This window comes from Lissotriton helveticus, chromosome 1_1, assembly GCF_964261635.1.
Source record: "Lissotriton helveticus chromosome 1_1, aLisHel1.1, whole genome shotgun sequence".
Classification (NCBI taxonomy): domain Eukaryota; kingdom Metazoa; phylum Chordata; class Amphibia; order Caudata; family Salamandridae; genus Lissotriton; species Lissotriton helveticus.
Window position 1 is genome coordinate 1,638,475,003 of NC_136057.1, and position 26,045 is coordinate 1,638,501,047.

Genomic DNA, 26,045 nt, shown 5'->3' on the forward strand with positions numbered 1-26,045 from the left:
ACAATCTAACACAAATTGTGATTTTCATTGGATTCTAAATTGCAGCAAACCACTTTGCGTCAGGTTTGCTTTATAAAAGCACTGCAAACCTGATGCAAATTGTTTATAAATCTCGGTCTTGACATACAACTACTAATCTCCAGGATAATACAAAACACACTTCTTCCCCAGGCAGAGAGATTTCAATGACAATATGTAAAACAGTAATATCTTGAGCCTGTGGATTTACACAGTCCTGATGATAAGGATTCCCAGGTCCATGTGGAATAACATAACTGCCCTGTACTTAGCAATCCCCGGGATGATAAATAAATGCAGTACTATCGCGAGCATTGAAATTTCAAGGATATTATTGAAACACAGCATGATCCTAAACCTTGGCATTACCACAATACTGAATATTCACGTGAAAGTATATAACTATACTGAGCATACAAATTCCCTGGATAATATGTAAAGACACTACTATCCGATGCACAGAGATTGTAATAACATCATGAACATCGAGATTCCCTTTACAATGTGTAAATGTACTCCTATTCTGAGCATCAGGATTCCCATGCAAATGTGCATACACATCCCTAATGTAAGCATAGGGATCACTAGGCCGACGTATATATAATTCGACTCTGCTGTTACTTTGTTTCTTCAATACTTATGGGTGAAAGAGATACTTATTATGGTATCGAACAGAGATTTAGACGAATTCTATTGATACAAGCCGAGATATGTCCATCACCACCCCCTTTTCTGAATCGTTTTGGCCACTATAGGAGTGGAAGGGTATGCTCAGACATGAGTCCCTTGCTCACTGCACCATCAGGATTCAAGCAAGCCGGGCCGAAGACGGCTGCAATGCAAGAAACCGGTCCCCGGAAGCTTGTTTCCTTTCCAGTAAAGAATTGGCTTGGTAGTTTGGTCTGCGCTGTTCCCATGATGCACTGGGCCAGGGACAGACTAATTTGCATGTAGCCGGGTTCTGAACTGGGATGGTGCAGTGAGCTAAAAAACGGTGATGGATCAAGCCCTGATCTTTTGACTGGGTATGAGTGTTCTGCTTAATTCAGATGCTCTGTCCATCACCACCCCCTTTTCTGAATCGTTTTGGCCACTATAGGAGTGGAAGGGTATGCTCAGACATGAGTCCCTTGCTCACGGCACCATCAGGATTCAAGCAAGCCGGGCCGAAGACGGCTGCAATGCCAGAAACAGGTCCCCGGAAGCTTGTTTCCTTTCCAGTAAAGATTTGGCTTGGTAGTTTGGTCTGCCCTGTTCCCATGATGCACTGGGCCAGGGACAGACTAATTTGCATGTAGCCGGGTTCTGAACTGGGATGGTGCAGTGAGCTAGAAAACGGTGATGGATCAAGCCCTGATCTTTTGACTGGGTATGAGTGTTCTGCTTAATTGAGATGCTCTGTCCATCACCACCCCCTTTTCTGAATCGAGATATACCAACTTCACCTACAAATTACCGCAAGGGACTATGATTATATATTTTGGATGGACTGTTACTATATATATTCTAAGAATACATTTGCAGGTTTATGACTTCAAGCCCTGAGGAAGTTCCAGAAGTAGTTGGAAATAAATGTGTTGACTGGATTTGATCTATTCTGGTTACAGAAGAAATATAATAAAGAACATTTTTTCAATTTTATTGGACTTCTACTGTTTGCTGGTGCACCTTTCCATGTGTTATAATTCGACTCTGAGCACTGGGATTCCTGTGATAACCTATGACCACAAACTAAAAAGGACGCCAAATGATTACACAATAAAGGCAATTCATAAAAATCGTGCCATCTTTAATCTACTGTACTTTCATGCTACCATACTAAAAAGCTCTGTTAACTGGCCACAGTTATGAAATAAATCACTCCTTATGTGTATTTGGTGGCCACCCACAGTTTGATCAAGACCACTATTGTCCCTATAGCTTTCCTCCTTGGCAATGCCAACATGACTCTAAGCACAGCTCTATTCCTCACCAAAATTCAAATATCTCTAACAATCCAATGAGAGATACACAGACATCAATCCCAATAGGATAAGCCTAATCAGACTACGTTGATATGGTGAGAGTATTTGTTTCAGGTTCAGTGTCAACCACATCTAAAAAGGTGGATGAAAACAGACAAGTTCAACTTTCATCAAATGAATGGAAACGGAAAATTGTATTAGTTGTGAACTAGAAGAAAGAGAGACAGGTAATCTGTGAACCTTTAGCCAAACACTTTTACTAAAAAAGGCAACAAAACCCCCCTTAATTAGCCAACCATTACTGAAGTTAATAGATGCGTTTTAGGACCCACCAATTTTGTGCCCCACTAAAAAGACTACCAAATAGGCCAAATTGTCTGAGTTTCCAGGGACAGTTTCTGGTGGAAGTGCCATCCGTGCTGTTGTTCAGTGCTCCAGGGAGTGCATGTCTTCATTTTCAGAGTGTGCTATCTCTTGCCCTGAATTCCCCTGACGCAGCAATCTCTATTCTACCATTCTCCTTCTTGATGAAAAAAAGTGACGCACCAGCAGCGTAAAAAATGTGCCTTGTTGCACTATATTTACAAAGTGACGCATCTAGGTATATGCGTCACTTTGTAAACCCCTGCGCTACATTATACCTGCGCCAGGTATAATGTATGCAGGGGGGCGTTCTGACGCAAGAAAAGGTCCTAGAAGTGACGCAGTGAAATCTATAAGATTTCACTGCGCCACTTCTAGGACGCAAATGCGTCAATTTCTTACGCCTGCCTCACAGCAGGCGTAAGACTGACGCAGGCCCTTTCACATGGGGCTTGCCCCATGTGAAAGGACACATTGCTGGAGTTGCGTCATTTTTGTAACACACTCCAGCAATGCGTCACTTTTGCGCCATACAGATACGTCGGAAATACTGACGTATCTGTAACTCCTAGCACAATGATGCGTCATACTGTAAATATGACACATCATTGGTGTCGCAAGGAGGGCGCAATGAAAAGTGACGCATCGCTGTTTTCACGCAGCGATGCCTCACTTTTCATAAATGAGGCCCCTTGAACGCATTAAAAGCATCCTTTTCATTGCTTTCTATAGCAATCATCATCGTACTGCCTATTCCATACTATGCCTATGTATTACTACCTTCCATTACTCTCCTCCCTCCACCCCAACAACAGTTTTCTGCTATCATTGGTATGAGCAGAAATGCCTGAGAAATGCAAGGAAAGCTGAATAGGATAAATAGAGCTTTAAGTGATGGACCCTTTACTGCAGCACACTGAAATGAGGGGCGTGGAGTGAGTGAATAAGAGAGAGGCTTAAATAACACATGGTGGAATAAGCCATGACAGATCTGCAAGTGGAGAAAAAGAATCAGTGTCATGGCCCGCGCCCGATGCAATGCTCCACTAAACTGTGTTTGTATCTAGAAGATAAAATGGCAGGCAAGCTAATGTGGTAGGTAGATACCCATTTTATACGTGTCTACAGGGGCCGACATTTCTGCCAGGTGTTTCAGAGCATTTCAGTGTCTGCCAAATATGAGGACCCCAACAACATTTGTGCATAACCCTTTGGAATGCATGGCAGTGGGGAGAAAGAAATCTTGATTCTCTGAAGTAATCTTATTTCTTCTTCCAGATAACCTTCTCTGCGTTCGGGTCAACCTGTGTTTAATAGATAGGTCTCTCTGTAATTGTTAGGGACAACATTTCTAGAAGCAGAGACGCAGTGAAGAGGATATTAGTATATGTGCATAGATAGTCATCACCAGAGAGTGTCCATTCTCAGAGTTTCACATACAGACCTAGGGTCCTCCGATAGAGTCAGCCGAATCCCAGCTACGAGTTTAAATCGGAGTAGCTTGCGTAATTTGCTGTAGCATAATTACATGAAATTACAGCAAAATTAAGCGAGATTACACGAGCCACGTAACCCAGCATCTAGCTCTACTTTTTAGTGCAAAATGCAGCCTTGCGTTTAAAATAGGCCAGAGGATGCATTTTGCACTAAGAAAATAGCACTAAATGCAACATGACACGAACACCGGCAGCCGCTCCCGCTTCCTAAATTTACAGTTCGAACGGTAGGAATTTTTTGCCAAATTACTAATAATTATGCGAATGGGATTAATCGCTTACTTTCAGTAATTTCGCGTCAACAGAGTAACTTGAAATTACTGAAAATACTCTGATTACTCCGACATAATTAAAATTTTACCCAAACTTACTTATATCAAGAAAACACTCTACCGAGCAGGCTCCAAGAGTTTGGTAGACTTGTCTGCCTATGTTTGTATTCCCTGCTCCTCAGAATGTTCGATTTCCTGAGGGCCTAGTCAGATTAAAGTAAAAAGTTGACAGAGTATGAAAGTTAATTTATTGCATACTAGGGAGGCTAAGGCAGGGCCATGCTTCTTCACGAGAATGCTAGATTACCCCAGTATTCAAATAATTAAATAGTTTGTTTGTCTAACCTTCTTTAACTCTTTGACAAGACACAGCTAATGGATAATAAAAGAACCTCTACACAATATAATATTAACATGTTCTGATTAATAGCATTGTGTATCTATACATCTCATAGCTCCAGATGCACATACTGCTAATCTCATTTGTCCTCTTTGTGATGACTGTTTTCTCCAGAAATTGTTTCCCTCATGGCACCATCAGGTATATAAACATTTGTGCCACGCCCTGTTATACGCCATACCGTACCAGAACGTACAGCAGGGGTTGGCTTACCTCAAGGAAAGATGTCTGTTCTGTGTAATGTTTCGCTGGGTAAATTACAAAAGGTGAACTTCTACTGTTGTAATCAAGCATTACCCGTAGGAGTATTTGACGTTCTACAGACACTTCATTGGGGCGTTGCAAATACTAAACCGTCAATCCTCCTGTCACAATTAAGGTGAGGCATTTGATCATAGACTTCAAACAGAAAGTGTAATTATTTTGCTTTATGACCTTCACTGTGTGAGTGCCTTGAAGACAGTGTGTTAAGTTCTTGCCCACCCAGGCTAGATTATCTGTCCTGGGATCTGCCATGTCCCCTCTGTCATACCTCCACCCTCCGCACAAGGAAAACTTTTACACAACACAGAGGTGGGCTGTGAAAAAGAATTTGATAAACAATTATTTTGTGGAGATGCATTGACTATGCTATTCTCCGTTTTTGAACATACTGTGAATCAAACTAGTTTCTAACAATAGGGCTTCAGAAATATCCTACTTTCATAGCTGTTCAGTTCCTTCAACAGCAACAACAGGCTCATAACATTCTTGATGCACTGTTTTCATTACATCTTCATACTTCAGTGCTAATCACGGCCGGACTGGGAATAGCAACAAGCCCTGGCAATCTGTTTGTACAGCCCCGATAGCGGGTGAGGGGGTGCTAGTGAGAAACACTGGACCATTAGTGCATCACTGTTGCAAAACCGGCCCTAAGCAACAAAACCGGACCCCACAGGTCCAAATCTGGACCCCACCGTTCCGGCCCACTGGGAAAACGCCTGGTGCCAGCTACGGCCAGTCCTGCCCTGGTGCTAATGGTCCCCTGACTTTGCAAACACCACCCAAGCCTAAATTAATGCCATTAGAAAGGGTGTTTAAATGTCCCTCCTTAATCACGAATTAGAGAATAATGGTACTGCTCATTCGTCCATCATTGGGCCAGAATGGCTGAACCATGACAGATTATCACTGACCATGGTATTTATTCCAATTTTGATAAATATTATGTCAAATTATCCAGTGTGCATTTCTAAAATGATTGCATGGCTCCAAAGCTTGTATGCCAACTTTGAACAGTACACCTATAATGCATAGCAATGCTGAAATGAAGCACCCCCTGCTAACGTGATAATTTAGGCCCCCTGGTGTTCTACCAAGGTCCTTTACTTCTGACAATAAGCTATTCTGCTAACACATGGAGGAGTATAAAACAGTGATGATGGAATGCTTGAATTAATCTCGGTGACGTAACTACACAAGCTGCATTCCGGCCCATCGTTGTTTTACACACCATGCCACCTTGGTTTGGACCCAGCCATTTGTATATCAGTCTTGACTGCTCCAATGGGAACAGTCCTCCCTGAAACGCCTGTCCAGGTCTTCCCTGAACTGAAACACTAGCAACCTAAGACCAGTTTTGCCCATATTCAGGCTTATCATTCGGATATAGATTGATTCCAGTGGCACAGTGTGCAGAGGACCTACTTCTCGGCATACTGATGACGTTACACCGAAGCACCCAGAAAAGTGATGTATGGAAAGCTTAAGTTAATTTTATTCACTTTAATTGTTTGGGGCCGCATCCCCACCCATCCCTATTTTGCACACCATGCTACCTCAATATGGACTCAGTCGTATTCAATTCAGTCTTGACTCGGCTCCTAAGGGAACAGTCCAGTCCAAACTGCTAGGCCATGTCCTCCATGAACCAGAACACAAGAAATTCAGACCAGTTTCACCCCTATTAGGGCTCATCAGTTAGGTATAGCGTAGGGCCGCATTCCCATGGCTGAGATTAATTCAAATATTCCATCCATCATTTTTTTGTATACTTCAGTGTCACACCCTAGGTGGCATGGGTGTGCCCAGACATTAGTCCCATGGCCTCTGTGCCACTGAAAACTAGCTATAGCTGGCTGATGAGCCCTAATAAAAGGTGAAACTGGTCATGGGTTGCTTGTGTTCCATTACAAGGAGGACTGGCCTGGCAGTTCGGGCTGGACTGTTCCCTTTGGAGCAGGGTCAAGAAATATTTGCATACAGTGGGGTCCATATTGAGGTGGCATGGTGTCCAAAATAACGATCGACTGGGATGAGGCCCAAGTAATCACCAGTATCCGAGATTAATTCAAGCATTCCATCGCTTTTTGTATACTACACTGTAAACCAGAGGAGAGCACATACATCCGTGCAAGGAAAGGTAGAACGCAGGCCACTGCAGCCTCTGCAATGCTGTGAGCCCCCAATGCTTAAAAGCCCCCCCCCAGCACCTCAGGGGCACTTCATTCAGCACAAGGCCAATTAAGATTTGTGAGATATGGGAGACTCAGAGACCCATCTCTACATTCTGCAGGAGGCCACCATCATTTTGTGTTATGTCACATCATGAGAGTACTATTCTATTCTATTCTATGAAACACTGATAGAGCACATAGCTACCCGTAGGCATCCCAGTGGTGAAAGTTTATGGTGTTCAGTGAATGAGCCCTGACTCTGAAGCACCTGCTGGTCCCCTAAATAGAGCTCACGCTGCTCTCTCAAGGAGTTTCAAATTATCTCCACAATCCATTATAGTCATGGGGGTAGGGAGCATAATTAGATCCGTCAATGTATCCGAGTCCTGACCTGAAGATGCACTTGTTAAACCAGGGGTGCCCAATGTGGGTCCATGACAGCCTCAGTCATGAAAGATTTACAAAATAGTCATGTGGGATAAATATACATATAATTGAAGTAAATGCAAATCATTTTCGCAATCAAGTCATATACTGAAAATCACTACTATTACTGAAATCAATACTCACAGCTCGTACCAAACCTTAGAATAGCATGGAATATTCCTGATATTAACATCCTACACAGCACTGCCGCACTGCCATTTTTTCAGTTTTGACTTACTGCTCACTGACCCAAAAGAGAAACAAGCAATAGCAGTGATTCTCAACTCTCACCTGCTTAACCTGAAATGAAGGACATACATCTTTCTTGATGAACACAAGTCATGGTCTTCAGATGATTGGGCAAACAATACTCAGAACAGAAAAGGGGGCATGTTCATTGCTTGATTGTGTGCTGTGCTGGTGGATGTACTCATTATAAAAACTGCCAATTTGTGGAGAAAGGGAAAATGAGTGGAACAGAAGAATAAAGTGATTTCCCAAGGATCACACAATTCCGTTCAAAAACAGAAGAAGGAACTGGAACTCAGGTCTTCCAGTTCTGTGAATATATTGCTGTTCATTATAGAAAAACAGGCGCTAACAAAACTCTGCCAAATGCACCTCTGTCGTGGCATGAAGAATACTGACTAACTCCAAAAGTAACAGGTTGTATTGCACTCCAATAAAGCCTAAGGAATAGACTGATGGACATTGATTACCTGAGAAAGCACATACAACTCTCCAATGCATCTCAATGCTGGCCTAATTACATTAACCCCATGCGTGCGGCGCATTTTCCCGCTGTACGCTGACTTTTTCAAAAACCCGCGATTCATGACGAGCTCAGCTCGTCATGAGCGTACGAGAGGCGTAACTCATGACGAACTGAGCTCGTCATGAGCGTCCAAGGGGTTAAATACCCAACAGTAAGAGAGCACATTACAGTGCCAATCACCACTGCCATGACCTGACGAACACTGAAAAGTCCCATAGTTACAGGACCTGTGGTTCTAACTAGGGTGACCACCTGTCCGTAATTTTCAAGCATTGTCCGTAATTTAGCCCTAATGTCAGTTGCCCATGACAGATGGTTTAACTAACGGCATTTGTTCATAATTTTTCAGCTAAAGTACAAAAGTTAATTGCGACAGTTCAAATATTTTCTTTTTGAGAGGTACTACAAAGGTGTTTCAAGCTGAGCTGTGGAGTCCATACTTTTAATGAACACCAGGTATAATCTGCATAATCTCTACTTTTTATCTTTAACCTAAATTTGTATGCAAATTTTGTGAGAGCCTATAATATACTGTGTGTAATTCATGTTTAAAATAATGACTTACACATTCAAAGAGTTTTCAGGGACCCTGTAACATTAAAAATACACAGTTTCCCTGCTGCACCAAACAGTAGTCAATTCTATGGGCCTCTGATTGCACACAGAGAGATCTATAATGATCACATTAACCAATAAAAGATTCATAACATAAAATAGTGCATTTCCCACTGCTTTGTTTAACTTTCATTTTGTGCGTTATTTGATGTGTGGTTACTTGATGGTGAAAGATCAACAAAATGGTTACAGAACATTTTATTCATTTTAGCATCACCTTTGGTTCTGCCTCCGTGATCACTGACCCTGTCCCCACTGCAGTATCCATATGTTTTTATTGCACTTCGACCACCGCATTGAATAGCAATGCAATGTCTGAAAAAGTTAATGATATTAGCATATGATGTCCTTCCTTATGTCATTTATTTCTTTTTTAGATATTGTGCCAGATTAACCTGTGATCTGTATTTATTTAGCAGTGTGCCAGTCGTCCTACAGAATTGTACACAAAACACTGTCTGCTAGTTATAGAGGGGCCTGAGACAAATAAATTAACCTATTAAGTGGCTTACGTGCGCTATGTGTGACAGGAAAGCCTTGGTGAAAATCCAGAATTTCCTGCATGACTAAATTGTATAATCTAAGTCAAAACAATTTACGTCATGTGTCTATTTTACTTGAAAATGACATTTGAGAGCACTTTCAATGAATGCCATTTAAGATGGACTGTGGTCAAAAAAACGAGCATGTTTGTTTTATTACCCTCTAACGTTCCACCAGCCATTACAATAATATGGCCATGATGTAGGCGAAACCAGACAATTGGGTTACTTTGTGCACTTGTGATGTTGCAGGAGGGCCTATCAATAAATGTTCTAAAATTCATGCTTAGAAACTCTGACTTCATATAAATGTCAATGCAATGTTGTGATCTAATGTACTAAATTAAAACACTACTATATATTTTCTTTAAAGATTTTATTGTTTTATGCCAAAAGAGGTTACATAGCTGGATAGTAGCTGCGTGTGTAGCAACAGATTCCATCGTATATTTGCAGAAGAACTTTGCAGGGCTACATAAATGAATGAAGAGTTAGCACACAATGTTTTTATTCTCGGTAACTAACTTACCCATAATAAACTGTCCCTCCACCCGTTCTCTGCCCATCATAGGGAAACAGAGCGATGAACCCTTTAATGCTTACAATAAAATGGTCTAGTGGTGAAATCATGACAGTGTGTCAGAGATAGGTGTCCTTACACCACTGCCTTGTGTATTTGCCAAGATGTGGCGAGAACAACTAGTACATAGAAACCAAGCGTGTATGTCTCGGGTGGTTTACGGGGGGAGAGTATCATCCTTGTTGCAGTCTTTAAAGGCGTCCACCAAAATAGCCAATGTCTGTGTAGTAAAATATTTTCTCAGACCTGCTCATTCCTCCCTGTGTAAGATCGAAACCAAGAGAGCGAGTCCTCGGTCCAACTTACAATAGTCGGGGAAAGTGAATCTTTCCAGTACAGTGTGATATTGTATTTTGCTAGAAGAAGACCCAGGTCGAGGAGATTGTTGGGGGTTTCTCAAACTTAGGGTGGGGCAACATGCCCAATTGGACCTTTACTGGGAGAATTTGTTAGTACATGGTCCATCGTGGACAACAGCACCTCGAGAATTCTTTGCCAGTATGAAAGGAGTGTGGAGCTAGACCAAAGCATATGAACAAAATTGGCATCTAGTTGCATGCATCTGGGGATCCCAGGTATATTTTGTTAATTAGGGCAGGTATAAGGTAGGCCCAGTTCAGAATATTAAATTGAATATACTTAAAATGGCAGTCGCTGGATACTTTGTGGGGCTAGTACAATCTTTTAGCCCAGTCTGTAGCCTGAAGAAGTTTGGCTATGTCAGTCTCCCATGTAGTGCAGAAAAAGAAGCCCTTTAGTGGTCTCCATGTTGCAGGAAAGCTCTGTATACCCTTACTATTAGTCTCCCATCAGACCCTATGGTCTAGAGAATCTGGCACACCTCATGAGTGGTTAATACCAGGTGGCGGACAAGAAATAGGGCATTTATTGATTGTTTAAGGGTGTTCGTAAAGTGTTGACCCGGTTGAAGATTTCTGTCTGCCATAAGATTCTGAAAATCTAGTAGCTTGCCATCAACAAAGACATCCCCTAATTGTGAGAGGACTGCAGCATGACACTGATGGAACTGCCCTCATGTGCGATTGGGAAGGCTTAGCAAAGGTAGTGCAGGAGCGTAGTGAGTTTACGGGTTCTAGTAAGGCAAGAGATAGTTGCGCAGAACAACCTGGTGGGCTCATTAGAATGGTCAGTAGGAAACAATGAGTAGTGCAGTAAGGCCTCCTTTAAGTCTTTATGGGTAAACCCCATCTCATGCAGGGAGCAGCCAGACAGACAACGAGCCACCCATTGGAGTTGTGCAGCGAAATAATAGATTAATAAGTTGAGAAGGGCTAACCCACCTGCAATCACAGGTAGCTTTGAGTGGAAAGAGTTACATGGTGGCACCCCAACCCCCAGATCAGACATGGGGAATCTGAAGAAGGAACGAGGGATGAGCAGGGGACGATTTGCTAAATAATACAATAACCAGGGTAGCACCGATATCTTCACTAGTGACCAGGTCACAGTCCTACAAAAAGAAGCGGGGGGACTAACCTAGTTAGGCAGTATGTAAGTGACATCACAGCGCATGACATCATGACGCGTGACAGCACGGCACATGACATCACAGCGCATGCCATTACATGTGGCATCACAGGAATTGACATCATAGGTAGTGGCATCACAAGGCATGACTTTAATATGTATGTGTGATGTAAGGCGCTCTCACACTCTGATTTGGGATGAGTAGCGCTATACAAGAAAAAAAAGTGGTACTTAAATTATTTCAATGCCTCCTCAGGGGTAGTAAGCGCTATAAATATTACATTTATTTTGTGTAAATGCTGGGAGAGACCAACACATCTGACATTCTTACAGTGCGTGCATATCTAGTAAACAGAGCCTGAACAAAGTGAAAAGCTGCCTCTCTTAAGTATGTGTGAAGTGCTAACCTTTGTTTCCCCTCTGCTGCATTTGCTTCTAGGTGAGAGGCTCCTGACTGCTCCCAGCCAGGAGACTCGAACAAAAGAAGGCCTGATGACCCCTCAAATTTGGCCTTTGTTATGGGCCCAGCAGGAGTCTAAAATAAGAAAGCCCTGTCCCCCCCCCCCACCCCTGCACATTGTTGCTTGTTGCAGATGGACAGCAGACAATGTGCAGGCGCTGCTGAAAGTGTCCCGTGTTTGAAAATTACACTGGGATGAGTTCAGCACATTATTATTAAAGAGAAGATCAAAAAAGCAAACTGGGCTCAGACAGACTGTGTTGATCTGCCCAGATTTATATCCTACAAATCAGTGGGGGAATGGTAGATCTTAATCCCTGAATATTGAAAGGTAACTGATTCCCAGTTGAACCCGGGGTCTAATTGTATACAAAAATAGGGAAACACTAACATATGTTAAAGAAACACTTTCCACATTTAAAAATGTTTATCATGTTCTTACATTTTGTCTGTAATTTACATCTCAAATATTTTGAAGTTTCTATGTGTACTTTGGGATGAGTCAGATCAATGGTTTGGCCTTGGCTCGACTGCAAAACCATTTTAAGACATGGACAGAGGGCACATTTGCCCAGCACAGCCATAAAAAGGATCTGGCACCTGCTCACCCTTCACAAGCACAGCCGGTGGATCATTGCACCAGAAGAGTTTGCCATGATGTGTGGATGCTGCTTGTTCAACCACTTGACAGAGCCCCTTCTGTTTCTTTCCTCTCTGCTGAGACAACTCCCCAGGTATACATTACTTTCTGATAATCATGGCGGACCCAATTTTTCTGATTTTAGAAATTATTCCCACTTGTTCTTCTCTTCTTTATGTATCCATTTCTTAGCAGCAACCCTTTCAATCAGTTGATGTGGATCTGCCATCTGATCTCGATTTCATCCCCCTCTTTAATTCTCTTTTGATTGGTAGTCTGGGCACCGAGTTCTGAGACAAATGTAGAGTCCCAGACTCACACTGTAGGGCTGTGAGACTACAGAAAAACTGGGGGTACCTCACATCCTAACATTAGCTGTGAGACTGTCGCCCACACCTTCTGCTCTGCCTCATAATCTTTTGTAGGTTAAAAGATGTTTTTGTTGAACTAGTTTAAACTAGCATAAGGTCACTTACCTTACTGTGTGTTTGCCATGTTTTTTTTTAATGTTTAGAAACGTAATCAAAATGTTGCTGTTGCTTTCTGTTCAAGAAAGATTGTGTAAACCTGAGTAGTGGTGATGGCCTTGACACCGTGCTCAGGGGCATTCATTTATTATTCAGCAAGGATGTAATGTGCCACCTGAATATAGCATACCTAAAGGCAATCGCATAAAGACCACAGTGAATAATTCGTGCTTTATAGAAAATAGTAAATAAATGCACTGATAAAGTTGTGGGGTGTGGCCTTTCCTTTGATGTGTCAGAGAAACTGACCATTAGTTCGGAATTTTTGTCCTGAATTTTGACCCTTTGTCCTGAATTCTTTTTACAGACCTGTCCAGAACTGCCTCCATGCCAGGTGGTCACCCTAGTTCTGACAATGTATCTTATTCTAGGCACGGAGAATGATGAACACATATATTTGTTACAGCTCACACCACTCAACCGATGCACCTCAGTTTTGGCATCAAATATTCCCAGTAGGACTAACAGTTACACAACATATCTCTTTGGAAACTACCTTAATTGTGAACAGTAGGGCATTAACTAATACTGATTTTTAACGCTGACACAACGTTGTCAATGAACCTCCCTCAGACGTGGCCTGAAAGACGATTAGAGAACGTACTGCTCTGTCAGTGAGCCAGAATCCTTCCCCGAAGGACACTGAAATGACAGAACTGTTGCATCTCTGCCACTGCACCTCAGTCTTATCCTGAAAAACACCGAAGTATATACCTATTCAGTTCTGGCAATGCACCCAAAGCCCAGACCGAAGAAAGGATGTATCTCCACGGTTTGTGTGGTGATCCCCCAAAAATGCGTGACAAGTTGGTAACACTTTGGAGGGATATACCTCATCAAATCCTGGCCCACAGAACCCCTGGCTGTTTCTCCCTTTCCCATTCGTCAGAGATCCCAACCGGGCCTAGTGTAGCCGTGCACCCGGCCTGGGTGCAGACATGAATGAAAAGGGGGGGCCCTCGGCCCCCCCGCACGCATGGCGGCGCGGCGACCGTCGCCCCCACTGTCTCCGTGGTTGCCACTCGGCGGTGGGGGCGTGCCCTGGGGGGCGCGGCCCACCGCCGATTGGCTGGCGGCCCCCTTGACCCGGATCCTGGGAAATAGGTCCGGGTCAGGGGGGGCGGGCTAGAGGAGGGGCCACCTGGCCCCTCAGGAATAAAGAGATAGGGAGCGCCCAGGAGACCCCTTTGTCCCTGGACGCTCCCTCGCCGAAACGGTGTGCCCCGCGCTCGGGGCTTCTTTGTTTATTGATGATTGCCTTTTCTTTTTCAGGTTTTGCGTGTGGCGTCGTTCGCAGGCTAGCGGTTCCAGAGCCGCTTCGTTACAGCCGCGTGGGCCCCATCGTGAGAGCGGAGAGCCGCGGCGAGACGCGGGAAAGCATCGCTTCGCCGGTTGAGGAACACCGCGAGGAGACCCGTCGGGGAATCTACGGCGCCAGTGTGCGGAGCGGCGGGGTATCGGGACATGGGACAGCCACGGAGGGCGTCTGCGCACGGTGAGGAAGCCCTTCATAGGGGCAGAGCAGTGGTGTGCAGTGGGTGGTGCGCCTGTGGGTTGCACAAGATCCTGAGTTCGGATCGGAGGCATTTTGGCCCCATGTGCAGAGGCGTGACTGTGGCTGGGTAGATACGGCGCCATACTGTGTGGGAGGTCACGAACAAGGCAGCACTCTGGCATGTCTGTTGCTTCTGTTCGTGGGAGACTCACGACCGATTAGAGAGAGCCGTTTTGTATGGGGTAGGAGGCTGGCTCTGTACGTCTCCGGAGTATTCATTGTCCTTTGTCCTTTGTGTGCTTGAGGCTGTCGCGTGAACGTAACTAGCTCGGCTCCTGGAGTATTTACACGCTATTAAGATCAGGAATACAACCTCTTTGCTGAAGCCTGAGGGGGTTAAGTCCGTATTGTCAATAGCGTTCGGGTATTCTCCTCCTCGCTGCACCTGGTGTTCACCTCACTTCGGTAGTGCTTGGCACTGACTGCCTCTGAGATGGGTCCTCATTGTCGGGGGGGTGTTAATGAGGCTCTTCCTAGAATCCATCCAACCTTCTTCGTCACCAATTTTACTTCAATGTCTGCATTATTGCTGTAAAGATCTAGGAAGTAAGACACCTGCTAGGCACTTCATTTGCATATCTCGCCCTGTTGTGTATTCGGTATAGTGCCTTTCCCTATTTCATGACGGAATACTTCTATAATCGGCCCATGAACACGGGCGCAAATAGAGGAAACTGGTTCACTTTAGCTCAGATATTTGTGGAACTGCCAATCGCTGAGCGAATATTACTTAGATACAATACTTTTTTATGAATACAATACTGGGCCACATCCTTATTAGTTAATTTAATTGTTTAAAAACGTATACAGTTCTGTAGTTTTGCCGGTCAGGGAGCCCGGCTAGCTCAGCCGTTAGGGACATGATTAAACGTACCTTGAGCGGCATTTCTTTGAACCATTTTATCGTACCATTATGGAAGTGTAATTGTGTTGCTTTTACCAGATAGACTTCATGTACCAGATTGTGGCCTTGAACGTTAGTGATCAAATACCTACAGTGTAGAGTGAAATAGAGCTGCATACCTCTGACAGGGCCGGGGTCATTTTCGTCTTTTGGCAGTTCACGGTTCAAATGAAAAGGGGGGGCCCTCGGCACGTTTTGCTTAGCGCACTGACCGCGTGCGATTAGTTGTTAGGAACAGCTGCCCGGCGTAACGCGGAAGCGTCCGTCCACCTGTCTCCCCGAGCCCCACTTTCCCTCGGCAGCTCGCTGCATACTTGAATGGCTTGACTGTCCCTTAGTCTGAAGACCAGTGGTGACGTCAGTACACTAATAATTGGATTAGTTAGTACTTGCCTTGGTATACGGAAAGGGTCTCGTAGGGAAAACATGTCCTTTTTAAAGAAGTTTGAACTAATTCCTTGCGCTATCCTCCATTGCTAAGCTTATTAGAGAGCGAATTGGCATTCGTGAGGTAGTCCTCTTCAATGGTACAATACTTTCGGATACGGGGGACTTGCTCAAAGGGTAGAGTTCCTTCCAGTGTCCTTGGGTGCCCTTCGGGGACGTGTAATAATGTGTTGAGCTTTATTGGTTTTGTGTACAAGTTACACGCTTATTCGCCTTCTATAACTAACATGGCTAGGTCCAAGGAATTGGCTTTCTCCGTACCAGGCATCATGGTAAATACTCAGTCTGATTGTTAAGTCAGTTCTAAAGCTCAGTCAACTTACCAAATCATATGACATAATTTATATAGCGGTACCACTTGTGATGCCATTTCAACAGAAATTCTAGAGGGGCCTGGGGTGGCAGTGTCCTTGAGTTCACCACATCTTTATTCCCAGATATGGTCTCGTCTTGGGTGACATTAGAGAAGGGAGTCCCACATCACAAGCTGCCCCAGTAGTACAATAAACGGTGTGAAAAGGGTGTCTAGATATTGTGTGAGGGTTCTGCTAGGAAACCACATGCAGAGATGACGGGTCTGCCTGGACTACCATTAGGGGTTTGTGAAGTTTGGGCAGGATATAGATCAACCACAGACAAGGTGGCTGTAACGGCTAGGGTGGTTGCTCTCAATTCTGGGGAACTGGGTTCGAGACTCTGTGATGACGCTCAACATCCCGTGAGTCTGGACAAAGCGCGTAATCTCCCTGTGCTTGACAAAACAGAATGTCCCGGATCACGGAACATTGTTATGTCCTTCGTGGTAAATTGAGACATTCGGGTGGGTGTTAAATAAATACTTCAGGGTTGGTCATTACCAAATTGTGTGACATCTTAAGAGGAAGGCGATGTGTTCTGATAAATTTGGTTTTGCAGTGTTTGTACTTCATTATTGCAAAAATACTGCGCTGGGCTATAGCTGTTGGGCAGGAGGCAGATCTTACTATGTCGCGATGTTGTGCCTTAAAAATTTTAATTTTATTGTTATATTACTTTGTGTATATTATCGGGGTATATTGTTACATGAAGGTTATTGGGGGGCATGCTGCTGCCTTTCTAGCCAAAATTAGACTTGTACCTTTAAAAATTTCTTTCATGAGTAACCAGTGTAACACAAGTGTGGTAAGGTAACACATCCCCAGCTCTTCAAGCATTTAAGAATCCAGTCAGCCCAAAAAACGGGGGCACCTACGCCATCTTAGATTGGCACTGGTGGTATCCGCTGGATTCAAGGTGACCCGAGGTACACAAAGTCACCAATGCCCATCAACTGGATCGCATCCACGTGCCGGGGGGGACCCAGCAACGGGGAGCTTGGGCGTTTAAAATGCTCGGGTTGTACTTGGTTAGAATTCACAAGGCAGACGCAGCTCCCTGATGGGATGGGTCCCCACCAGGGGTGGTGAGTTACCCAAAATATACTCTGTTGGCATTCGGTTGATGAGTTCAGTTCTGAACAACTCATTGTCTAAATCAGAGCTCACGCTACATGGGGACATTAAATTTCACCTAGAGAATGGGATGGTTGGTGACATGCCTGGGCTGCTTATTCATGTCTCACAAGCACTTGCTATACTTTATCGAAGCCATGGTTGCTGCTTAGTTCTCTTACGCGAGGAACAGCCATTGCCATAAGTGAAATTTGTCATTATAGAACGACTATCAGTGGTCTGCTAGGTGATAGTTGGAACAATCATGGAACCATTCACGAATAGGGTATACCACCTTCCATTGGGGTCAACTTGGGGGTTAACGACATCTAAGGGTAGGGCTTAGCGAGACTGAGGGACAGTTTCCCAGGTCCCACTTTCCTTTGCAAGCCGAAGCAGAAAGCCAAACAATGGACTTATTTCATTGTGGAGCTAATCACCATATGAGGTGCTGTTCATTAATATAGGGGGGATATACGCCAGTCCTAACATTGCACCTGTCCAAACGCCCCCTTCATGGATGATAGGTTTAAACCAACAGTAGTAAACTATCCTAGGGTTAGCTGTATTGCCTGCAGCCTTCAGGCTAAGTCTTGAGGGAATATAGAGCTACTTGTTTTACCACTCTTTAATGTCATGAATGAGTAAATGGAAAAGGGCAGGTGTATAACAACAAATATATGTATTTGTACTAAACACACCCCCTGTGGTTCAGTCAGAAAAACTTATTTTTCACACAGGTAAATGGGCCAATATACGTTGAGCCTAGGATGAGATTGGAGGCAGATGATTCGGTGTAAAGACCTCTATAGCACACAGTAATTTCCCACCATATACGTTGAGCTCTAGGGGTACACCAAAGCCATATATTAATAATATGGTGGGGGAACCACGAATGGCATGGAGACAGGGCCTAGAGCCTATAGAACGAATAATGGGGGTCCTGATAAAGATACACACCCTGATGTCACACCTAAAAGGTGCCCAAGAGCCTAGTTGCGGCATCACATAGTACTGGGGATGCATGTGATCATGTCCGGGTGGCTGGGATGATATTTCCCAGAAGCCAAAGTGGCGTACTTAAAAGGTCCTTGGGGCCAGCTTAGGGCCTAGCGGAGTTTGGGCTGTGCTAAATCTTTAGCCAACAACTGTGATACTGCACTGCTAAAGTAAGCCGTCTTGTTTTAACACATAGATCCTATGCATAAAGACGTGGGTAGGAAGCAGACAAACTGAGGCATTAGGATTAGCTAAGTTTAGCGACTAATGGTAATGTAAGTCTGACACGTGTTCAGCAGTTATTGCCGGAAAGACTAATGGTGTGTGTCTATCTTTCCAATTTATGTATGACCGGGTCCATGGTTGATACCTGGAGTGCTCCATGTCACAACAGCTGCAACAGGTGGACAGCCCAGGGGATGCTTACGTCAGTCACGGCTGGGTCCATGGCGGATATCTGAGGAATACTCCACACCGCAACATCATCAGTGGGTGGACGGCAAAAGGAAAGCATACGTCGAGAAAGAAGACACCAAGGGCCCAAGTATTGCTGGCAGGTGTAACTGTTACCCATTCCCTAAGGTGGAAGTGGGAATGGTTACCCAGGTTTTCTTGGTCTTTTTTTTCTGGTTCTTGCAGTTTCTCAAACCTGCCACGCAGGGGAGGAACTCCTCACCAGAAGTTGAGGAGCTAAAATGGTTGCCCAGGTTTTTCTTGGTCTTTTTCTGGTTCTTGCAGTTTCTCAAACCTGCCACGCAGGGGAGGAACTCCTCGTTAGAAGTTGAGGAGCTAAAAATGTGCCAGCACAAACAACGTGCCGGACGCAGGACAGGGAAGAGTGGGTTTGAGGGTTTGTGCCATGGTCAGTTCAGGAACTGCTTTCAGGGACTTTTAGCTCAGCAGCCCGACCCCCTGTCAGTGGTGATACCTCACCTAGGGGGGACTGAATGGGCCAAACTGGGGAGGCGATTACTCATTCATGGGTTCATCTCCACTGTGGGTGGGTCTTCAGGACAAGCCCGGGTGGCACAGTGGGTGGGTCTCAACTGATCCCAGGGTGGCAAGGACCCGGTCGGGGCGTTGAATCACTCGATAAAGAGGATCAACACACAGCGGGACAAATTATTTCAAGCCCCGGTTCCAGATGATCCAACATGGGTGTATTTGTCCTACCTGGTAAGGGGAGTCCATTTGACGGAGGAAGGAAGTGGCCTGGGGTCTGGGCCTGGGTGGAAGGTTACTAGAGTGAGAACTTTCTAGGGTAGGTCTAGGCAGGGGGAGGCCAGATCGTCGGTTAACAATGCTGGCCTGTGGCGGTAAGGTCATTATCGGTGAGCACATATTTTGAGGTCTGAGGGGGCGGGCATCATCCTATGGAGGTTCCCGCCCAGGGGGAGGAGCCTGCGGGCCACTCCCACAACTCCAGGGGCAAGGTAATAGATGCTGCAAAGCAAAGGAGCGCGGGTAGGAGTAGTTCACGCTTTCCTTAGGCTGGTAGCCACCCCGCGCGCGTGGACTCATGACGCCACCGGCGCAGAGTAAGGGCCCTCCTTTAGTGGGTAAATGGAGTTCAGGGCGTAGACCGGGCAATTCCCGGGGTAACACTGCGCATGCGCACATCCAGAGGGGAGGCGCAGCTTGTAGGACCTGACACCGGTAGTGACCCTGCCATATGGCCAGAAATGTACAAAAATTCTAGATGAGGATGTTTAGTATAAGTTAGGAATAACTTGTATTAGAGTTTTGTTAAAGTCAGGCTCTCAAACTTGTTGCTAAGAGTATGTACCTAAATGTCCTGCTGAATTTTTGTATAAATTGTTGATTATGCAATTAAAACCTTTTTTAATTTCATACTTTAATAAATACGGCCGGGCGACTAGCGCCCGCCTTCCAAAAAGTAAAGACGTCTCGTGTCCACGTTCCTGGGTATTGGGTGCCGGATTGGGGGGGAGGCGGCAGCTAGTCGCTGACCATGTGAAAAGGGGGGGCCCTCGGCCCCCCCGCACGCATGGCGGCGCGGCGACCGTCGCCCCCACTGTCTCCGTGGTTGCCACTCGGCGGTGGGGGCGTGCCCTGGGGGGCGCGGCCCACCGCCGATTGGCTGGCGGCCCCCTTGACCCGGATCCTGGGAAATAGGTCCGGGTCAGGGGGGGCGGGCTAGAGGAGGGGCCACCTGGCCCCTCAGGAATAAAGAGATAGGGAGCGCCCAGGAGACCCCCTTGTCCCTGGACGCTCCCTCGCCGAAACGGTGTGCCCCGCGCTCGGGGCTTCTTTGTTTTCCCACCCACCATCCCTTGGAACAAAAAGTTTGGTAGCAGTTCTTATCTCTGGTTGAAGGGTAAGTTCTGGATGTACGGTCCACGGGTCTCACAGGGTAATAGAGATGAACGGTTGGTGTATTTTGTTGATGCTTTTGGCTAGGAATTTCTCACCGTTTAGCAAGTCATGTGTGAAGTGAACTGTATTTAATGCTATGTGTCTTTAGGCCTTTTTTCCCTTTGTAGCTATACGTTGATACTGTTTGAAGTGAACTGTATTTATTGCTATGTGTCTTTAGGCCTTTTTTCCCTTTGGTAGCTATACGTTGATACTGTTTGAAGTGAACTGTATTGAATGCTATGTGTCTTTAGGCCCTTTTTCCCTTTGTAGCTATACGTTGATACTGTGTGAAGTGTACTGTATTTATTGCTATATGTCTTTAGGCCTTTTTTCCCTTGGTAGCTATACGTTGATACTGTTTTATTAGCCAGTGTAGCTGTCCTTTAGAATTTTTCCCATAGGTCGTCGTATTTATTAGGTATGGGGCATGCGGTAAGGTCATTATCGGTGAGCACATATTTTGAGGTCTGAGGGGGCGGGCATCATCCTATGGAGGTTCCCGCCCAGGGGGAGGAGCCTGCGGGCCACTCCCACAACTCCAGGGGCAAGGTAATAGATGCTGCAAAGCAAAGGAGCGCGGGTAGGAGTAGTTCACGCTTTCCTTAGGCTGGTAGCCACCCCGCGCGCGTGGACTCATGACGCCACCGGCGCAGAGTAAGGGCCCTCCTTTAGTGGGTAAATGGAGTTCAGGGCGTAGACCGGGCAATTCCCGGGGTAACACTGCGCATGCGCACATCCAGAGGGGAGGCGCAGCTTGTAGGACCTGACACCGGTAGTGACCCTGCCATATGGCCAGAAATGTACAAAAATTCTAGATGAGGATGTTTAGTATAAGTTAGGAATAACTTGTATTAGAGTTTTGTTAAAGTCAGGCTCTCAAACTTGTTGCTAAGAGTATGTACCTAAATGTCCTGCTGAATTTTTGTATAAATTGTTGATTATGCAATTAAAACCTTTTTTAATTTCATACTTTAATAAATACGGCCGGGCGACTAGCGCCCGCCTTCCAAAAAGTAAAGACGTCTCGTGTCCACGTTCCTGGGTATTGGGTGCCGGATTGGGGGGGAGGCGGCAGCTAGTCGCTGACCATGTTGCTTTTCACATACGACGCCATAGCTACGTAAACACCCCGAGACCCTACCCCCACCCCTCCCCCGGCCGTGGCGGGCTCTCGGGCAGCTCTGCCAGAGCACCTCGGCCGTGAGCTACATCTTGTCAGTCACTCTGCCCCACAGCTGAGACACTGCACAGCGCTGTCAGCGCTCCAGGGTTTGCAGCGCGCGCCCTGCGCCGGGCCTCTCCGAACATCCACACATGTGCTGAGCTTATATTTAGAAACATGTTCACTGGATTGAAGTCGTTTTCAGCGGCCCTGCCCTGACACAACGTCCCAGAGGGCGACGAGCCGTGCGAAAACTCTGCTTCGGTTAGACCTCTGCTGCAGGGCAGGGGTTGTGTAGCTGTGCCCACTGCCCAGTACGGACTAAACTCTGGAGGGGGGGGGGGAGGTAGAGGGTGCAGTCAGCGGGGGTAAAGGCAAGGGCAGCCCTGCATTCAAATAACTACAACAACCCAGACTGAGGCCAACTTTCCCAGCACTGCCCCTTGGAGGATGTGCGGCAGCTATTCTCAGCCTAACAGTGACACAGGAAATACACGACTCTCCCCGCCATCGCGAGGTGGCATCTTCCACGGCAGCTCGTGGTGTCTCGTGACGCGCGCGCGGCGGCCACTTTACGTTTCCAGACACTTAGCCTCAACCACAAAAGAGCAGTTTTGTTACTGGTGATCAGGGGGCGGCGGCCTGCCCACTCAGACTGGTACAAAGACTCCGTACACCCAGGCCAGATGCACCCCAGCGCAAAAGTTACAATTCTGCCAAAGTAAATTCACAGAGCACACATAAACATAGACATCAGGCCATGGCAATGTGTTGGTGTGATGTGTGCGTACTCGGTGCTTGAAATGGAAAAATAGACGTGCAGGTACTTTCTGAGAAGTGCCGGTACTCTTCAATTAAAAGTATTGCATTTCTCTTGAGAAGGGCCGGTACTCTCCCTCTTAAAATAAAAAAGTGCTGAACTCTCTCTCTAAAAATAAAAAGTGCTGGTATTCCGTACCGGACAGTACCACCCATTCAAAGCAGCGTACTCCATAGAGAGCGACTTTCTGTTATTTTGGTTAAGTGGCGGGGCTCTTAGCATATCCGAGTAAGGATCGCAGCTCCAATTTTTTTTTACCAAAAAGTGACAGGCAGATCGCTTCATATTCTTCGTGTGGCTCAGTTCCCATTTCTCGAAAATTCAGAGGAGTTTGAAACAACATCCAGCATTAAACAAAATATACAATGTGTTCTTTACATTATATTTACTCTACATATATTTTATGTAAGCAGCATTCTTTTACTTTCAGAAGAAAAAACTGATATCAGTCCATCTACCTATATTTCACTTCAAAGACCACTGATCTGCAAACACCATCTGGGCTTGTAGATGCTGCCTAATCAGAAAGGGGGCCTTGATGTAAGGTGTGCGTAACTCAGGTGCCTCAGGGATCAGTATGTTTGTGTGTGTGGGGGGGGGGGGGGGGGGGGGCGTGGGGGATGAGTCATAGCATATGTTAGTTGGCCTATTTGTAGTGTGTGGAGTTTCCTGGTTTTCCTTGCCTTACACTCTGGTGTGTTTTATACTGTAAAATTGCAGTATTTCAGCATAACTACCAGTTAAGGTTAAACATATGGATGTGACATTTTCTTGTGAGGCAATTACAACTATTTCCTCACGATTCTGAAACTAAGTGAATAGTGGTATGTTATTCAAACGGCTAAAAGGGGTCGCAGACTATGGCTAGCAATCACAGTATTCTCAGTCACTACGGTAGTTTCACAGATGATGACGTGTGCTACTTTACGCTCACCACAAGGTTGTTGGCCATGAGCAGTGACCCGTCAGGCAGTCTGGGGGTGCCTCCCTGCCTCTGATGCGGACAGAGTGTGAAGATGGAATCCTTAAGTTCTCTTCCCAGCTGCAGATATTCAGAGACAAGCCTTGAGTGCTTGAGCCCACATTGTCAATGTGCATCTTTGGTGTTTGTCCAGCAAACAAGATAGGGTGAGACAACATATTCCTGGCAGCCGCTGGCTGGCTGCAGGTGTCACCGCTAACTATGGCAGTTTGAGAGAAGCGGGATATACAATCATTCAAGCTATGCTGGTGACTGTAGCACAGACTAGGCTAACAGAGGAACCATTTTAACGGTGACCGGGCATTTCTTCGGGGTTCTAGTTGGATATATTTTGGCTTGACGTGCTGTAGGGGTGCTGCTGTGCATTCGCCATATCTTGAACATGAAACAACAACAGGCAGGTGACTGTTCGTTCCATGTCTGAGGTATTTCTGGACAGACAAGACAACATTGCATGAATATGAAAAACAAGAACATTTCATGAAAAGAGTAATTAAAAAAAGGAATTACTTGACATGTTCATAAAAAGTCTACTAGTGTGAATTTCACTTCATTATGTCTGAGGAATTATAATGTCCATCAACACACTTATTCTCTCTGTAACCCGTTGGTCCAAACGCGGTCAGGTTTTTTTGTTAGATGATCCCTTCATTACTGAATAAGTGAGCACAGTAGCTCTAGTGCCCAAATTAAGTTCTAATAATCAGACCTGGTGCTTCATGCTGGGCAAAAATGTAAAATATACACAATCTGTAGCTAGTTGAGCTTTCCCTGAATGGTAGCTGTACGACTAAAGAAAGACACGGAAGAACTCTTTATCCATCGATGTAATCTGTTGCTCAAAGCATCATGAAAGTCAGGGGCCTGCACACCTGTAGCCTTAGCTCTTTGTCTGACATAATCCTGTCAGCAAACATAAGAATGATTGGATTGTAAAAGAAAATATCCCACAGCAACAGAAGCAAAGCCTCTATTCGCTGACTGCAACTGTTTGAGAGCAGGGCCCGACTGGGAACTGAAAGCCGCCCTGGCAATTTTGCCAGACCAATCCTCGGGGTGGGGTAATGGCAGTGTGAAGCACTGCTGCTTTTGTTACTGGGAGGGGGCATATTGCAGCGCCGGCCCACAGTAACAAAATCAGTCCCCTCCGTGTCTCAAAACTGGCCTCCACCCCTCCAAGCCTCCTGGGGAAATGCCTGATTCCCAGGATGGCCAGTCCAGCCCTGTTTGGGAGGCTGGTTTGGTTGTTTTTAAGGACTCACATTGAGTGCCCTCTGAACTAAATGGTCACTATCTGGTTCTATCACCTACAAGCTCTGCAGCAACATTCACCAGAAGTACAGGGCTCTGTCCTCCATCCAAGCCAAGATTGGAGATAGACCAGCAAGGGTAGGGAATAACAAGATCACCAATTCCTAATCTATCGCTCTAGCCACAATGAGACATACCTGCCTTTTATTCATATTTCTATCATGGATCTGTTGTCATGTAACACGTCCAGCGTAGTGCACAGGTTGGGACCACTATCCTGTGTAGACATGGAGGCGATGGATATCATGCCCAGTGGTGGTAGTTTGAACGTGCTCAGGTATCTTGGCAGTGAGGTCGTGAACACAGTGGGGGTGGTTAATGGGATATGAGAAAACCCACAAGAAGACTACGTCGCTTTTATACAGGCGCTGAGACCTCTGATCGGATTTGGTACTCTGACCTCTCAGTTGAAGCTGAGTCCTGGAAGCTATTTTGACATATGAGACGTAGGTGCGAGAACAGCCCCTATTTTCCAGGAACAGGTACAGGGTGCCTTTCATTGCTGCAGCATTACTTACCTTGCCCAGGGCGCGTAGAGGTGCCGCTTCTGAATCTTGATGCAGGTGGTCATCGGTGGGCACTTTGAGGGCTTCTCCTGGGGGCTGGCTCTGCTGAGCACGCTGGCAGAAGTGCGGGGCCCCATCCTCGGCGTCTCATGGCGGGGCGCAAGCATGGGTCGCTCGGTGCGGTGCCCTGGTGCGTGCCTGGGGAACTCTGCGCGCTCTGCGAGACCGAGCGCGCAAGGAGCAGAAACATCTGTCTCTACGGCAGGGGGAGGAGGATGGCAGGAAGAGGGCTCGCGCTCGAAAGAAAGTTTATAGAAGAAAAAAAAGCAACAGGAACTCTCTAAAAAGGCTGTGGGAGTAGGACTGGTGCCGCTTCTCTTGCCTCAGACGTAGTTCTTGCGATGACACGGGCTGGGGACTCTGGCAACCGCTGGCAGGGGCTCAGGTCCGAGGGTGCTTCTGTGGGTTTCTGTGCTAGTCTAGGCTGGCCTTAGAGCTCAGTGTTTA

General features: G+C 45.8%; 1 protein-coding gene across 1 annotated transcript in view; it reads right to left on the reverse strand.

Moving 5' to 3' along the window:
* The window catches only part of PDE1B (phosphodiesterase 1B), a 1,091,117-nt gene extending 1,065,330 nt beyond the window's left edge, over positions 1-25,787 (reverse strand). The window contains exon 1 of the mRNA XM_078688664.1: positions 25,551-25,787. Coding sequence (XP_078544790.1) covers positions 25,551-25,705 — 155 coding nt within the window. The 5' untranslated portion in view covers positions 25,706-25,787. The remainder of the gene's footprint in view (positions 1-25,550) is intronic.
* Positions 25,788-26,045: the final 258 nt, after the last annotated feature.